At 40.9% G+C, this 18467-nt stretch overlaps 1 protein-coding gene across 1 annotated transcript in view; it reads right to left on the minus strand.

Annotated features, from left to right (window-relative positions):
• nav2a (neuron navigator 2a) overlaps nt 1–18467 on the minus strand; it is an 89949-nt gene that overhangs the window by 24296 nt on the left and 47186 nt on the right. Inside the window, exons 13-14 of the mRNA XM_079240831.1 lie at nt 2554–2683; nt 33–351 (exon numbers count right to left, since the gene is read on the minus strand). Coding sequence (XP_079096957.1) covers nt 33–351; nt 2554–2683 — 449 coding nt within the window. The remainder of the gene's footprint in view (nt 1–32; nt 352–2553; nt 2684–18467) is intronic.

Below are 18467 nucleotides of genomic sequence, written 5' to 3' on the forward strand. Positions count from 1 at the left end.
AAATAGAAATAAGTGGTGGAAGTTTTTGTTACCTGAACTGTGGCTCTTGATGCCCACAGAACCTGTGGAGCCTGTGCTACTGGTGCTTTTAGTCCGGGGGGATGTCACCCCCACCTGAGTGCTCATTCCTCTTCTCCAGGAGCCTGTATTGGACACTGAGGGGGTCTTCCTTCCCGAGCCTCCCTTGTCAGACTCATCTGAGATGTCGGAGGGGTTCTTGCGGCTCCATTTGGAGCCTGAATCCATCCTGACCCCGCTGTCTGACCCTCCGTCTGGCCTCTTCACCTCGTCTCCTGTCCACGCTTGGTGAACTGCTGTGGAGGCAGAGTGCTTCTCTGCATCTGTCACAGGCTGGAAATACACAAACAGAGCGTGTCACTCTCAGTATTGCTGGATAAAGCATCTTTTCCTGACATGCTGCATCAAGAAGCGCTCGGTTTTACAACTAAAACCGTCATACTGGTTAATTCAACACATCATGATTTCCACATCAGGAGGACCGGGCATTTTTCATTTGACTGTTTATGGTTGTGGAGCAGCAAGGAACTTGACCTCATGTAAACTAATCATAAAAAGGGTCTGTATGCAACACATCCTGATGCTGTTTACTGGATTTCTATTTAGTTTGAAATCTTAACAATATTTATTTGAATAACAGACAAATTTGCAGGAACTTTCTTATTCTCTCTCATCAGCTTTTTAATAACCAACAATGAATTGCAGGAGCTGTAGTGATGATGGCTACTTTTAAGTTCAGCAGCTGTTCACCCATTGTAAAAAAAGAATGAAGCAAGCTGCTCTGCTGAGAGCTTAAAAACCAAAGTCCAGCCAATGAGAGTGCCTGAGGACTGATGAGACACACTTCATTAACCTGCGCTGTGTCAGCCAGCTGCACTGAGAAAAAGACTCCTTTGTTTTTTTTATCAGCACCTCGACCTTTTTGGCAATAATGAGCAGTCATCACATGCTGATTGGCTTTACATCAGTCAAAATATACTGTATGTGCAATACACACACATGCAAACATGCCTGCCAACTTTTCACAGCCTCACTCATGTGCTGAAACTTGAACTGGAGAAAAGCACGTTAGTTCAGACACATTCAGGTATTTATAAACCTAAAACAGTTCTGAAAGTACATTGCAGGCCAAACAAGGACCTGTTAAACTCCCGCAAGCCTCACCAAACGTGTTTCTAACCCACACTGTAAAGTGCAGTCCCAGGTCAGATGGTGAAACCAATCATCAAAGGACTGGCTTTCACCAGGCCAGTGCAGATTCAGCGTGTTTAACTGTCATGATATAAACATTTTGCTTCCCTTAAATGTAACTTTAATCGAAAAATTATTTTTATGAATTTTGGGAACCGTTGTGACTGTGACATTGTGGGAAGGTGGGAGACGGACTTTTGTTCTTTTTCTTTCTTTTTTGTACTTAAATGAAGAATAGTTTGTATCTGTCTGGTGAAAAATAGGCAGGATCCCAGGTGAAAGCAACAGTTGTACCCATAGTGATGGGAGCACTGGGGGCCGTGTCTCCCACACTGGAGAAGTGGCTCCAACAGATACCTGGTGAGACATCAGACATCTCTTTCTTTCCTAGGAACAGCTAAGATACTGTGTAGGACTCTCAAGCTCCCAGGACTCTAGTAGAGAACCCGAGCTTGAGAGATGAACAGCAACCTGCCCTACCCTGGGGAGATGGGAGGGGCGGGTGAGAGAGGAGGGTTTTTTTTTTTGTATACACTACCAGTCAAAAGTTTGGACACACTTTCACATTGGATTTAATGGGAAAGTAAGTCTAAACTTTTGACTGGTAGTGTATTTATGAATAAGTTTTAGAGATACTTAAAGGGTCCATTTGCAGCTTGACTGAAGTCATTTTATTATGGAGCTTTTTATTCCACTCCATTTTGGCCTCACACAGGTATTGGCAATGTTTCATGATGATGTGGAAGTTCACAGCCACCCTACAAGCAATCATGTGGGGAACACATGACTACTTTGGGTTAATGTTGTGACAAAGATTTGACATCACACGCTAAAGCCCTGCAAGTTTACAAGGTCCAGGTTGTTTTCAGCTGATAACAGCTGTCTCAATCCTGATAGAAATCCTCACAGATTCTCCAGTTTGAAGGAATCCTGTACCAGTTTTTCACTCACATTCCAACACAGCAAACAAGTTCAGCTTCTGCCACACGTTTTTTACAAAATGCATCTAATTTCTGTAAAATATAGATGTTGGAAACTAGAGTCTATTAGTGACTCCAGCACCACATGATCTAAAGAGGATTGGATTAGGACAGAGATCACTAGCTTCCGATCTCTTGGACCAGTGTCCTTTAGGTTTTAAATGTATCCCTGTTGCAACACATCTTGTTGGTGTTTGCATAAATGACTACAAACTTAGTTTATATAGTCACCTTTCTAATAAAGCATGAGGACCTCGGTACCTTTTGTCCTCTGGAAGTTTCCTGTCCTCGGACTCAAACACAAGATTCAGCTACGATTACAGAAGGATGTTCAGAGAGCACTGTTGCATGTGTGTCGTCTTACCTGCGCATTGAGGCCTTTGCGCTGTGCTGCAGGCGTGTTTGCATATGAGGAGATGGACGAGCTGGTGTTGATGTCATCTGTGTCGATGTTGTCACTGATGCCACTGCTCACGGAGCTGCTGTCGTCCCAGCTACACACAAAGTCACACAAATAGGCGCACTTTAGTCCACTTATGACAATGACTCAGCAGGATTAAAGAGAATCAGGATCCACTTAAGTCTCGTTACACAGTTTCTTTTTGGCAACATGTTTCATCTTTGTGTGCAGATACTCGCACTAAATTCACTCAGTCAGAAACACATGGGGAAAGTGTGATGCTCCGTTCAGCTGGACTCTGCAGACATTCTGATGCTTGGTTGAGATGTGAGATTTTAATACAAAAAAGTGATCATCCAATATCTTTTTCCACTTAATACAATTACTATGTATTTATATGCAAAAACAGCCAGCATGAACGTGCCCATAAAGTTGTATAACCGATCGTTTTGTGCCTTTGATTGAGAAGAAAAAAACGTTAAATCCATTAACTAGGGTGCTAGATGGAAATTAAGAAGAATTCAGCATTTCAGACTGCCTGGTGATTCTCTTCCTTTATTCTCCTTTAAACTGACTTCAGCTTGGATACACTCACACAAGCACACAGACATACACAGACTGGTTGAATAGGGTCGTCTATCATATGAACAAAGGCTCGTCTGAGGGGTGACATCATGGTGCGCTTGTGTGTGTGTGTGAACTGTTCAAACGGACTCATATGCACAGAGAAAAAGCGCCGGGAGTTGAGGATATTTGTAAATATGACTGTGCGTGTGTGTGTGTGTTTGTGCTTGCATCCGCTCTGAGTCTGTGGGGGGCAGGAAGTCCAGCCAGTTGGCAAACATTGCTCTGAAAGGATCAGAGGGAGGCTGATGGTGACAGCCAGTGCAGGGTCGGCTGCAGCAGGAGACACACACACACACACACACACACACACACACACACCGACACACTCTGTTCAGAGCGGCTGTCAAAAAGCTAACTGCATTTAAGGATCATCAAGGGGACATTTACAACCTTAAGAGAGAATGTATTGACAATAGAAAACACGTACACAATAGCTGTGTTTCCATCCAGCTATTTTTTAAGCACATTTTAACAGTTCACATGAGAATATTATTACATCTGAAAACAATGGAAAAAAACAGTCTAACAATGCAAGTAACTGAACATATGGTTATGTGTTAAAACCACATGACTGTAAGCAGAAATCTAAGTAAAAATTGCTTTAAATATTCTTTAAATATTTCAATTTTCCAGAGAGTAAAAACGACATACTAACTGTTGATCATCTTATTAAAAAATCTGGCATCACCCCGATCCTCTGAAGTTATGCCCACAGAATATAAATATAAGACACTGAGCTTTAAAAGTTACAAAAACTTTTGCACTAAAGTGCAATACCACTGGTGACCACCGGGTAATGACTGAAACATCTGTGCTTCCAACAGAACCACAACCAAAAACATCAGTCATAAAATAGTCATGTCTTTAGTATAATAATAGTCACTTTTTCATTTTCCTTCGTATGTAGATATGATCATTTCTGTCAATGTCAAACAGTTTCCAGTTCATTGGGGAATGTCACCGCACCTACATCAGTCAAACTGGACAATAAGCACCACCTACCAGTTATATTAATGAGCCTATATATATATATATATATATATATATATATATATATATATATATATATATATATATATATATATATATATATATATATATATATCAGGGGTATGTTGAAATGCAGATGGCTGCCTGTCCTTGAGCCGGGTTCTGCTGGAGGTTTCCTTTATGCTAAAAGGGAGTTTTTTTCTTTCCCACTGTCGCCAGTGTGCTTGCTCAGGATATGAGATTGAGTTGGATCCTCCAACTCAATCTGTTGGTTTCCTTATATAGGCTATTAAGAATTGGCTTTCATTATGTTTTTTTCTCTGTCTGTAAAGCGTCTTGAGATGGCATTGCCATGATTTGATGCTGTATAAATAAAGTTGAAAGTTGAATAGATATTATAATGTAAAGATTTTTCAGATTTTTAAAAAAAAAAAAAAAACCTTTGTTACTCATTTAGTTAATAGTGTCACTGTCACTATTCCAACAAAACTATTGCACATTGTTGAAGCAGTTACCAACTACCAAGGTTCACGACCTAAAACTCAGTGTTTCTGACTCAGTTTGGTGATATACTGACATTCATTATACACATCCCTGGATCTGTAGTAGCCTTCCAGCTTCCTAAGGCAGAGAAATCTCACTTCACACCCATTTTTTCCCAGCCTAGGTTATCTGTGGCACAGTCAGAGATAAGACTCAAATTCATGTTGGACTGACTTTAACTGACTGGACAGAGCTCAGAGAAGAGACAGGATGCAAGACAGAGGCTGAATTATCCTTTGTTCAACTACAAAAACTCAGTGTTCTTTTAATGTACAAGGCAACCTTGTAGATATTTAAATATTTTGTTTTCATCATGGCTAAACAGAGAAAGGCTGAAAGTTGATTATGACACAAGTTACTAGTTTCATGTCCATCAGCTAATAACCTATAAGTTAAACAAATAGTATTGCCATGCAGCTATGAGAAACCTACTCTAGCATTTAAAAAAAAAAAAAAAAAAAAGTCTCCTTATTCCTGTCAAGCTAGAGTTTGTATGTTGATCCAAAATTACTTTTATTAGTTATTTAATCTGAGCAATATATGTATAAAAGATTAATGCAAAAATGTGGAAGACTAAATTCTGCAACTTCTGAATGAGAAACAGCCCCAAAGATCTCTGTTTTGTCTTCATTTAAGTGTGTAACGAGATGAAAATCAAACACTGGCTTTCAGAGATTGGTAGTTTGAGGCTTTATTTTTATTCTAATGCTAGCAGAGGCTCAGCAGCCAAGTTGGATGAACTGAATTTTCCCACCATCGAACGAAAACACATCATAATTGTAGGGTAAAAAAAAAAAAACCAAAACACTAAAAGACAATAAAAACAAAGACTTAGTGACAAAAATCCCAGATTCAGATTACCATCAAAATGTAATCAGCTAGTTCATGAAAGACTTGAGACAAAATACATCGGCTGCTTTTTAAGTTAACAACCTGATGTATAGAAGCAAAGAGAAACAGGTTTAACTGCAGGATAAATCAAGCAGGAGCACAGCGAAGACATGGCTTAGAGAGCTGAAAGCATCCGTGGCGCAAAGAGAACAGAGGTGAGGAGAGATTTAGAGTGACCACAACTGTTTCAACTCAACCATACAGCCACAGGGGAAATTCCCCCCCACACACACACACACACACACACACACACACACACACACTGCACTCAAAGAAAATAAATATGGACAGCTGAGGGATATTATACATATATCATTAAGCCCTTTGAGTCCTGACAGTAGACCACAATGATCTCAGCACTTCCGAACAGAAAAGAAATCTAAGTCTTCATTGCTGGAAGACAAAGTTGGTTTTGCACACACACACACACACACACACACACACACACACACACACACACACACACACACACACACAGTATCTACCTGGTTAGGGTGCCTGGGTTGCCGTGGGAACCAGGGTGCTGCAGAAAAACGCCAAGCTGGACAGAAAGCTTCATGACTTCATGCCGCTGATGAGTTCACACAGTTAAATATCTCACCCCCTCCTCTCTCTGAGCTTTGTCAATGTCTCTCTCTCACTCTCTCTCGTCCTGGCAGAGTTCCTGGATCGAGCTCCTTTGTCACTCGCTGCACTGACGCTTCATCCCTCGGGCACTGTTTGTGTCTATCTGCACTAACACTGGGAAAAACTGGAGGGAGAACGGGGAAGGACCTGCCCTGCTGCTGGAAACATGAGCCTCCATGGGGACTGTTAACCACTTCACTGCTGCAGCCAACAGAGCACACTGAAACTCACACAAACACACCCCGAGTCCAAAATAAGCCACTTCAGCCTTAAGAAGAATCAAGCAGGCAACACAAATCAAAGCCACACGATGGCAGACACGGTGAATGCGAGGTACAACGGCACAGTTGCTCCACTGTTCGTTTCCCAGCTTTGGTTTATGTGCATGAATGTCTGTGTGTGCAAGACTGCAATTTCCCAGACAGATCCACCCTGACCAGCTGACAAGCAAGTGCTAATTAGAGATCAGGCCAAGCGGATTGGCCCAGCCCACAGCCTCCTGCTGGCAAAGCAACCCACCAGTTACCAACCGCTGAGTCCTTTATGGCCAATCAGAGGAGCAGGAAACATTAACCACGGGCTGCCCCCAGGAAGAAGTGGAGCCAAACACAGGCCGGCGACGTCGGCATCTAATAGATCATCACACTGTGGGGAAGATGTGAAGTACTTCTTACTCTTCCAGTTCATCATTAAATCACAAAATTACATATTTTCATCATTTAACCTCCAACGGTGTCTAGCCATGAAGAGCTTGCCGCTTCGTGAGAAATGGGTTTTGGAAACACTAACTAAATATCTGCTTGAGTGTGCATTAAAACTTGTAAGCATGTCATTCATCAGGATTACATGAGGCTTAACTTTGTCACTCATTAAAGAGGCTAAAAGGCCTGTAAAGCAGTCAGACGGGGACAGTAGCGAAGAACGAAATGTGACTCAAATCAAGACATTCCAGCGAGGAAACTCGCCTCTTGCCAGCTCCAATTTGATCGCTTTCTGCTCTCCCAAAGGGGTCAGAGTGCAGAGGCCAAACCTCAAAACTTCCTCAAAGAGAAAAACAGAGTGGGGGAGGCAGAAAGGTCAAAGAAAAAAAGCAGGGCTCCCACATGCATCAGCCAATCAGAACGTTTGCAAGCATCCTGAGAAAAAAGGCTGTGGTTGTGTTTGTTTTAACTTTTCCTGTGTGTCCCTTGGGAGTGCGGTCAGTTGGACAGTTGGCCTGCTGGTTGTTACTGTACTGTAACCCCCCCCCCCGGTCCTGCAAACCCAGTCCGGCTCTGGCACATGCACACAGGATCTGTGCCGCAGAAATGTACACACAGACATGCAGCCACAACAGAGCAGCGAGGCAGAAGTAAGGGGATTTCCCGCATATTCCTGCATGAGGACTACAACTGGTCCTCATGCTCAAGCTATATCATATCCCCAAATCTGTCTGTCTGTCTGCCTGTCTAGAGGAAACGGGAAGAACTCTGACAGACCGTCTCTGACTTGCAGCCTTCAGGGGTTGAGGAACACAGATAACATCACAGCAGAGTTGACAAGTGAGTTCTGTGTGAACATCACATGACCAACTCCTCCCCAAGCAACTCAGCACCATCACAATCATTCAAAGCTTTTTTTTCCATCAGTAAACGGCTCAATGTGAGCAGATTTTAGGGTACAAATACAACAAAACACATTGCAAGTTTTCATGCTGCCAAGTCTAAAAAAGACTACAGCATGTCCACATGCTCAAAGGCAATGATACGGCTAAAATAAAAAAAAACCCCCACAACTTCATTAAAATAAAACTAGAATTTTCTGTTCTTGTAAATCAGCTGTGTGGTTGCCTTCTCCTGAATGAATGCAAGCTGCAACACAAAAGAAGCCTAAGTTGTAATTGCTGAAGACCTGATGCTGAGGTCTAAGTAGCAGCAGATCTCCGCTGGAAACTTTTAATGAGCCACTAAATGAAACGCAGCATGCAATAAAAGGTACGAGTTGGTGAAAAATAAACATTTATGTGCTTGGGTACCTGCTGTCATACAGAAGCAACATTTACCTGCTTCAGTATGTTGTGTTGGGAAGAGCACAAAAAGGATATGTGCAAAATGAGTAGCTGTGAACGTCTCTTTTCCAAAAGCTTGGTGGAAAACTTTGCTTCTGTGTGTCCATAACTGTCATGGTGCAACCTTTTCACACATCAATGATGTCCTTAGAAAGTAGAAATAAAGCGCATTGGTGCACGACGAGCTGAAACAAACTGTGTGTGAATTTTGGTGTTTTTACTGCGGGAAGGTGTTCGCACAACAGTACATGTTGGTTCATCTCCTGGAAAGTTGTCTCACCAGTTTTACTGTGACAAAAACATATAGATGTCTCTCAGCAGCTCATTAACTTGAGGGTCTGCAAATATTTACTTATGTAATAATTACAAGAAAGCTCTTAGCAGTTTAGATCTGTAGAATGATATAATCACAGGTGTCTGGATTAGCAGCAGCAGATTGATTGATGTAATGCTGCTTATTGTACTCTCAGTAACTGCTTATTTTCCACAACATCAAGAGTGGTTGATTCAATAGGGAGGGGATTCTGGGAATCTCCTCAAAAGATGCGTGTTTTACCAACTTAGGTGGTATCAACAAAGTAAGTGAGGTTGTGTGAAGTATTTAGGATTGGTCTGCACCTTTCCTGCAGTCAGACAGCTCTCAGATTGGAGGATGAGTGTGGAATTCTGACAGAAAAGCTGCTAACAGATAATATTGAGCAACAAAAAAATAAATTTTCACCTGCTGAACTACAGTCTGAAACATTTCACAGCAGTTTGAACAAACACTTTACATATTTATTCTGACAATGAGTGGTTTTTGCACCAGGCAGTAATTCAGTTTTTTCTTTATGCACTCAATTCAAAACGGTGTTGCTCAGCTTCATTGTATCCACGGTGAGTGTGCAGCATATCTTGCAACTGATTGGAGTCTGGCACAAGCGGAGTAAGCCTTGTTGAGCTACTAACTATGAGCATTGGTTTTGTAAAGATTTGTTTTCCCTGGATGTTGAAGTTCGGATTAGACTGTTAGAGCTTTGAGCCACAGCATATGAGGAGAAACGTAGCGATCATTCTGCGTATGATGACCCAGAGCAACACAGATGTTCTTTGGATGCTGTAAAATTAACAACATAAAGTGTTTGTTTTAGATGCTACTGACTTTTTTTTTTTTTTGGTTTGAATGGTTTTTCTCATGGTTTCTCTGTTCTGAGTAGCTGTTTGCTTCGCTCCCACAGCAGAATTCCTCACTGGTTTACCAAACAGTCTGCAGGAAATACATCCATCCGTTTCTAAGTACCTCACACAATTTCACTTAAAAAAAAAAGAAAGACAAATTAATTTATCTTTAGTAAAAACTAAGTTTATTCCTCAGTTAAAGATCTCAAATGTCCATTTCTTTTTGTTCATGATTGTAAAAAGTAAGTTCATACTTAAAGTCAGCAAAAAAAAAAGAAAAAAGATTGGGACATTCTGGGCCGGAGCCCAGCAGTCCTGTGGTACGAAAATGACACAGCTGTCCTTTCTGTGACAGGAAAGGACAAGACTGGACAGGACAGAAACTAAAGAATGTCTGTCTTTCTGGCTATGCGCTTGTCCCTCTCCAGTCCAGTCCCATTGTCTCTTGTAGGGAAAACATTTGCTGTCCACACTCAGAGAATTTATCAAAGCACTTCGATCCCTCTGGCTGCCTCTTCCACACAAGCTTCCTTTGACTCCACTCTTTCTTTTTGTGTTTGTGTGTTTGGTGTGTAAACACACAGCCCTGTAGATTTAACTGACTGACCCGGATCTGCAGTAAAAACACACCAAACCTTTACACATGTAACATGCATCCCTTAACACGAGCACACGACTCATGGAGCATCCAGTCCACTTAAAAGACCAACGGGAAAAACATGGAATTTCTAAAATGTGTGCAGACACACAACGTAAACACACACCCTATTTTCATCTCTGTGCTAGAATGAAACACTCAGCTGTAACTCCTGCCTCAGTTTTTGCTCTAAGCAACAGGCTCATCGGATCCCCGGCAGTCACGTTGGGGAGCAGCGGCTAAATAAAGGCAGACTACTCCCAGAATAATTTCTTTTTCCACACTCATCTGGTTCAAAACCTTCTTTGAAAGTGTGTCCAGATGACAGATCATGATCCCCTCTGAGGAAATAAAATATACGGAGGAGTTTCCTCTCATAGAAAAACCACTTGGTTTCTTTCCATGTTTCCTTTTTCTCACAGATGCAATAACCTGCACCTAAACCAAAATTTCACAGGTTAAACAGTACAAAATATGCAATAAATCAGAACAAACCAGTTTACTTTATGGTATAATGCATTAGTTATATCATTTTAAGCATCTAGATAAAAACATATGCAGGAGATAACAGACTAACTTATCTGGACTGCAACAGTGTGAACAGCAATACAACCGACATCTCTCATCTTAAACACACACTGTACATTAAGATAAATGGTAGGGCACCACTTTCTCCCACAAAGGCAAAGCCAAAATATCTCGAATATAAAGCCCTGTCATTTTGCATTGGTGACCAGACTTTGTGCAGTATTTCTTTGGTGGTAGAAAAACTCCCAGACTTCTTTATGTTTGCTGGATAGTCCATCTTCATTTTAAATAATGTTTTACCAAAAAAAAAAAAAACAATCACAGGAACTGTTTAAGACTTTTCTTTTCTCATTTTTTCAGATTTTTTTCCATCATAAAGCAACTCAAGTCTTGCCTATAAAATCAAATAGGATGTTAAAATATCATTGCCTGCTCTAAAAGTCACCAATACAGCAGAATCTGGTGTGAAAAGTCATTTTCTAGGGGTGCTAGAAGAGACTCTGTCATTACTTGGTCAGAGCTTTGGATGTTCCATTTGTGCCAGTCCTTTATATCTGCTTGCTGCTCTCCCGTCAGTGTTCACATGCTTAATCTCACTGCAACTAATTACCATTTAAGCTTCTTTGTTCACATGTAGGTTATATTTGTCAAATGTGAAACGAGTCTGAAATTTTGTGACTTGTTAAAAGCTGCATGTTAACTTATTATCTTATCCTTAATCTTCACCCACTGAAATGTTTTTTCCACATCCAAACTGTAAGCAGAGTTCATTCACATTCAATCAGAAGAGGGGGGGGCAGTAGTCTCCCAATTTTTTGTTTTTATGGGAAATTTGTACATTTGAAGATACTAACAGCATTCTACAGAAAATCTTACATTTTTAGAAGGATTAAAACTTTACATGAAAGTGATCTTTTTTTTATTCCATGTGGGACACAGGAAGGTAGTGTGCTGCCCGTCTCAGTCCTGCATACAGACGTCTGTCCTCCAGCCTTTCCTGAAGTTCACAGTGAAACGTGGATCACCAGATTTATACTTTAAAGCTGCAACCTGCACGGAGCATCTCCTCAATTTCCAACATCTGCACCTAAACTTATGAAAAAATTCAGCTCAAACTGACCCTGTATGAGCAGCACATAGAGCACTCCTTTGCTTTACTAACACCAGATTCCTCCTAATGGTCAGATTAGGATTCCAGACTGGACCAGTAACATGTGGCCGAGCCTCTGACCTTTTGTTTCCCCTTCAAAAATTGCTGGTTTGGTGGTCAGCTAAACTGGCTGAACATCTTGTACTTTTTACAGGTCCTGGCTTTGAACCTCGCTGCAACCCTGGTGGAATTTCAGACTTTATGTCTCGCAGTGTTTATTTCATCACACTGAGGATAAACGAGAAGAACTGGACAAAGAAGAGAAAGCCTGAAACAAACCTAAACAAATAAAATAAAAAGCATAAAGATCAAGAGAGAGAAGAAAGAATGAATTTACCAGACTACAGCTCCACATTCTGTGTGTGTGTGTGTGTGTGTGTGTGTGTGTGTGTGTGTGTGTGTGTGTGTGTGTGTGCAACATCTACATCTAGGGTGAGGCTGCTTTCCTTAATTAAAGCACAATGAGGGGGATTGTGGTAGTGGTCTGTTGATAGAACACATCACGATTTTTGTTCATTTCTTTGGTTTACTTTTCCCCATAAAAATAAACGCCACCTACTCTATTGGGCCCTTAGCATTATTAGGGGTTAGATTCATCAAGCGGGCTTATATGAAGAAGAAGAAGAAAGCATTTTTAAAAAAGACTGACCAAGATTCAGGTTTTTGCTTTATTAAGGGATGAGCTTTTTATACCTGTGTGTGTGTGTAGGTGTGTATACGTGTACTGGATGTTTGACTTTACATTAACTACAGATTCACATCGCCTCAGAGACTTCCAGCAAACCCCACAGCTCCAGGCCAGCAGGGCTTTATTTCGAACACACACGAACACACACACACACACACACACACACGACTTCCAGGATGCAGCAGAACACTGCGATCAGCATGACTGTAGCCAGTTATAGCGCTTAATATTCACAGGCTGTTGAAAGCTCTGTGAGAGTCTGGATTCTCCGGATATTTGGCAAAATAAAGTGTTATTAGAGTGTGTTTGTGTGTGTGTGTGTGTGTGTGTGTGTGTGAGCTGGTGTATGTGCGCCTGTAAGAATATGAGAGTCAGAGGACGAACAAATTCTCCACTGGATGAATGAACGGGGCTGAAAAATATATTTATAGACATCTTTAATCTCCTTTCCTTTTCCAACTAGACTAAATGTTAAAGTAATTTCTGCTGTAACTTTAAGAAGACATAAAATAAATCATTATTTTTTATGCTAAAAATCCTCTTTACATTAGTTTCAAAAGCTTTTACTTTATAGGGTGTATTTATTCCTTTGGTTAAAGTCCCAATGAGACACAAGATCTTTTCTTCCAGGGAGTTCTGGTCAAAATGACAAAATAAAATAAAAAATGAACATAAACATTACTTCAAATATAGTTTTCAACAAGACTTAAAACTGTCCACTAAAACATTTTATTGTTTTTAATTGTTAATTGTTTTTCTGAATAATGGTAAATTTGTCTTAAAACTATTTCAGAGGTTAAACCTGCTTTTGTAGCAAGTTACTGGCTTTATCTTTCTGTTCATCAATGTTTATCAAATAGGATCATTGTTCTCGTCTTACAAAATCAGTCTTAAAAAGTAAAAGCACATATGAGTTGCAACAAGTCTGAATGGATTTGCAGTAATATTTCTTAACTTATTGTTTACTTTTTTTTATTAAAAAAAAAACCTTTTCTACTCTGAACAAACATCTTTTATTGTGAAATCCAAGTTCAACATTTCAACTAAGCTGCAACTTCTGCAGCAACGATCGTACTGCGAAAGCAAAGAGCCACAACTATAGATGCAGGCATGTCCACCTGGAGGCAGCTAGTCCATCCCACAGTCCTACAAAGTTGTAATCAATCAAAGTGCAGCCAAAATAAACATATAGCTTTGGAAAGAAAACATGTTTTGGTTTATAAGAATAATAACATTGATAATACATTTTATTTACAATGCACTTTTTATTTTAAACAAAACCCCAAAGTGCTGCTGCAAAGCATAAAAACACACAAGTTCAGAAATAAATAAAAAACATGAAACTATATGAAAGGCTTCTTAAATAAAAAAGTTTTCAGGTGCTTTTTTTTTTTTTTTAAAGAGTCCACTGTCTGTGGCACACAAGTGTTGAGGCACAGCGTTCCACAGCTGTGGAGCAGCAGCCTGAAATGACGGCGAATGGTGGTGTGTGAGGGACAGGAGCTCTGTCAGATATTCTGGGGAATGGCTGTGCAGACCCTGACAGCTAGCAGGCAGATCGTATATTCTGTCCTCTGCTGGACAGGGAGCCAACGTTAGGACCGTAAAACAGGAGCGATGTGGAGACCTTTTCAACTCCTCGTCAGGATGCAGGCGGCACGGTTCTGGATGTGCCGATGCTTCTGCAGGCTCCTGCCTGGTATCCCAACGAGGAGGGTATTACAGTCAGCCTGGAGGAGGCAAAGGCGTGGACCAACTTGTCTGTTGCTATCTGCTTTCCTAACAACAGATAAGTTCCAGCAACCAATGAAACTGCATTAAGACCTAAAATGATGCATTATTTGAGGGTATGACAGCTTTCATAGGAAAGGGAGTTACACCTCGGATGTGCACGGTATCCTGGGATTTACAACCACTCACCCTGTGGTGAGAAACAGCTCGTTGTGCTGTTACAAAAGGTATCAGTCATATTCTTGAAAGTATGACAACCAAAGTGCTTTTTACTGAGACACTGCAGAACTGATTTGATCTTATTTATTTATAAACTGTGCTCCAATTACGAGGTTGCTTGTTGGAAATAAAACTGTCTATAAAGACATGTCCTTTGAAAACTGATATAATAAAACTATCCAACATTCAGAGGATCATTTAGCATGTTAAGGTTTTCACAAGCACATGCTAAATGCAACATTTACCAGTATACAAAGAAGATAATTGTTGTTTTTCCCCCTAATATTAAAGAAACTCCAGACCTAGCTGTTTTGGTATCAGCATGCAATATTTTTTATCTTCAGCCTCATAACCCTGGCTGCCATCACAGCTGTCTTTGGTTGGTTCCAGCCACATTATCCATGCAATGAGATATGCTAGGCACCACATGATTCTTTCTCAGTCCTACCTGGGATGTTATCAACCTAAAAAATAAGCAGTCTCTGAATTGAGCTATAGCTTGTTTATTTCCAGGGCTCTGATCCAAAGAAGTGTGAATAATCTTTCAGAAAAATCAACAAACGTTTAGATGATTTCCACAGCCATGTACACACAAGACTGTGATTTCAAAAAGAACATTTTAAAATGATCAAGCAGAATAAAAAAAAAAGAAGAAACATAATCCACTTTCTAGTAATGAAAATGCATCTTCGGCAATAAAAGAATTCCCTTATAATAAATAATAATATAATGTAACATAATAACCCGCTTCATCTGCCTTTTCCCAAAAGTCAACTTTCCATTTTTTCATGAAGGGAAAACTTTGGAGAAATTCCACTAAGAAGCACAGATGGTTTAGATGAGTTCACCGTTTGCCCTGGTGTCACTAATCCTGGTAACCCTACACTGACCGGCTCTGCACCTTTCTGCCATCACTAACCAAACACTCCTGGTATTCCAACCTACAAACACACATGGCCCACCAGACTGTAACACAAACAAACTGCAGGTATTAGTACAGGAGAAGTGACAGGTTGATGTCTCCCAGTATGAGTAAGACCAGTACAGGTTCAGGCTGAAAGTACAGATGAAGCAGTATTTTCTGTAAGCCTGCAATTATTAAACAAATAAACCTCTGGCTCTCCAGACAACTGGAGTGCTGGCCTTATGAAAAGACAGGAGCACAGGCAGGGGGAAGGCTGATCCAACTATTATTATCATAGTGAGAGCCTGGAAGCTAACCATAACATTAACTCTGCTACACCAGAGTAGCAGGTGGAGGCGAGGTTACAGAGGACAGACAGACAGCTAGAAGGAGAGACACATGGGCCGCCAGGTGTTCTTGGTAGCTGAGGAGCTGATAAGGGAGGTCGAACCTCTCTCTTCCTCCACCTGAGGCCAACAGAGAACCTGCTCAAGTCCAGACAGGAGCGGTAACATATTGGGGCTCGGGGCGTGCGTGTCTGCGAGCGGTGACATATTTTCTAAACAACTTCTGTTCTGCTGCAGCTGGGATCGCGACCGTTTTCAGAGAAACTACAGCAAAGATGCCCTGTCAATATGACTTCAGTGAGCCGCCATCAACATCCATCAGTTATACAATCATCCCACATATACAGGCAGACCAAATAATTAGAGGATGAATCGTTAGAAAGTTACTAAGAGGGAGGAGATGAAGCAAAAGGGTTCGAATAAGAAGACAAAAACAACCCTGGGAGACTGGTTTAGACCAACAGATTCATCAGACAGAGTGACTTATAGTGCAAAAGGGGATTTTTACAACACTGGAACATTATCACAGTAGAGTTACACAATTCATGCAGCAGAGTGATGCTTCAGGAATGTAAGCTGGTGTTCAAGTGATTGGCCAACGCAGTGCGTCACATTGCTCTGAGGTAAAAGCTAAATCAGGTCCATCCTCTGTTTTCTCGCCTTATTAAGAGTTAGACCGACTAGAATAAACCACTTTTCCTGTTCAGTGCTAACACTGGTCTGAACGACGATTAGGGGTAAAAGATTTACTGCTGCAAAGGTCGTAAGAGTGTTCAAGTTTGTTTAGTGGCGTTGAGACACCAAGGCGTTGGGAGGAACTTACAAAAAGCATGAGATATATTGTTAAAGAAGTAAAATAAGAGTGAATGGCAGCTGCTGATGGAAGGCACCTGTCCGTGAAACAAAGATATCACGCTGTGTTTACTTTAAGAAGCCTCACATGATACTAGTAAAACCTCCGCGGAGCTTAACAAAAACATTCCCCCCGCTCCCCCACGTCTTATTCCAGAGGATTGTCAAGTGTGACTTCATGAATTTTTGCTCACCAACTGCAACTTCAAATTTCAGCTGGTCTGAGACGACGTGGACTCATCAGAGCTGACTGAAGCTCATGACAAAAACCTGGAATCTTTTCTGTCATCAGAAAAGGACACGATTGACACTCATGTGGATCCACTGCGTGACTCGGTCCAACCTTTTTTAACCAGGTAAATAAAACTAAAAAACATCTTCTGAACACCTGCTAACATCTGACTTTTACACTGAGCAGAATGTTGAACTGGCATTCAGTCTTGTCAGTTCATTCTGCCTGAGATGTGCTTATTGGCTCTAGCACTGATTAATGTTGATGAGACTAAACCTTCTGGCTGCACAAGCTGGTTTTACATGAAGGTGCTGCTTAAAGAATAAAGTTTATAAAGTCTTACATGAAAACTCTAAAACTGATAACAAGACAAAAAGAGAAGCTAATTGATGGTCTTTGCCTGACTGGTGGACAGCTTATTGTGGGGCTGACGGCTGTGGTAACATAACAGTCATGGACTTCAAGGAATCAGCTTTCTGTATAACTAGGATTTTAATGTAGATTGTGGGATACAGTATAAAGTCATCCCATTTGTATCTTTGTTGTTACATGGCACAGTTCAGTACTTTACCATACAGTACAAGATTTTGGTTCATTAAAGGCATAACCCCGTCGCCTGTTGATGCCCGTGTGAAGCTGCAGCAGAGATGGCAAAGAAAAGACGAAGCTTTACTAGAAATTTGTGTTTATTACACGGAGTTGATTTGGCCAACGCTTTTATGCAAAGCCTTTTACAAATGAAGAGGATCGAGTTGTATGTTGTGTGCTTGTCAGTTCACGTGGAGCCGCAGCAGAAGCACCAGTATCACAATGGAAGCATCAAAATTGATCCGTTTTGTGGCAGAAAACGTAACAGAAAAGAGGGATTTAAGTTGTCATCATTCCAGCTTTTCCCCGTCACGTACCGATTCATTTAAGGATGACTTTCTTCCAAACACTTCCTCTGGCAATGGAACTTAAATAGACTTATTTTAGTGTTTTTTTTACTTGTGTTCTTTTGTTTTATTGTTTTTAAAATCCCATTTACATCAGGGATCCCCAATCCTGGTCCTCAAGGACCAGTGTCCTGCAGGTTTTCCAAGTGTCCCTGCTGCAACACACCTGATTCAAATCAATGTGTTTTCAGCAAACATGTGCAGAGCTTGTCTGAGTCTGAGTCAGGTTTGATCCACTTGGAAAACCTGCAAGACACTGGTCCTTGAGGACCCGGGTTGGGGATCCATGATTCACTAGTTTCTGTGTGATATTAGCTTAAAAAGAAACAAAATGAAGACCAACAAGAATGAGGCTATGTCTTCTCATCTGTCTGTGTCTAAGCAGAAACTTTTAAGTGATCAGACAACAACAGATCAATTATAATCAACTTGTTTGACCTCAGTGGCAGCTCATGTCTAACCAAACAATTAACTGGGTTAGCTGCTGTCTCAACTGGACATTAGTACGCTGCTCCCAGAAACACAATGGTCATTTTTTTTGCATCTCTGTGGTCAAACCAGCTGGTCCTAAATTGAAAAAAGAAAAAAAAAAAATGCAGATTTTTTTTTTTGCGGTCTAAATTCAGTACATTTCACTGTGCCATAAAGAATAAACACCGGCTCCAACTCCGACGAGTTAAGATGCAAACTTGGCAACCAGGTGGACACTGGAATTTTCATCGTGTGTTTTCCTCCAGGCATGAGCTCAGCTAAGAAATTTCTTTCAAAACCA

This window comes from Telmatherina bonti (assembly GCF_933228915.1).
Source record: "Telmatherina bonti genome assembly, chromosome: 1".
In the NCBI taxonomy this organism is placed as follows: Eukaryota; Metazoa; Chordata; class Actinopteri; order Atheriniformes; family Telmatherinidae; genus Telmatherina; species Telmatherina bonti.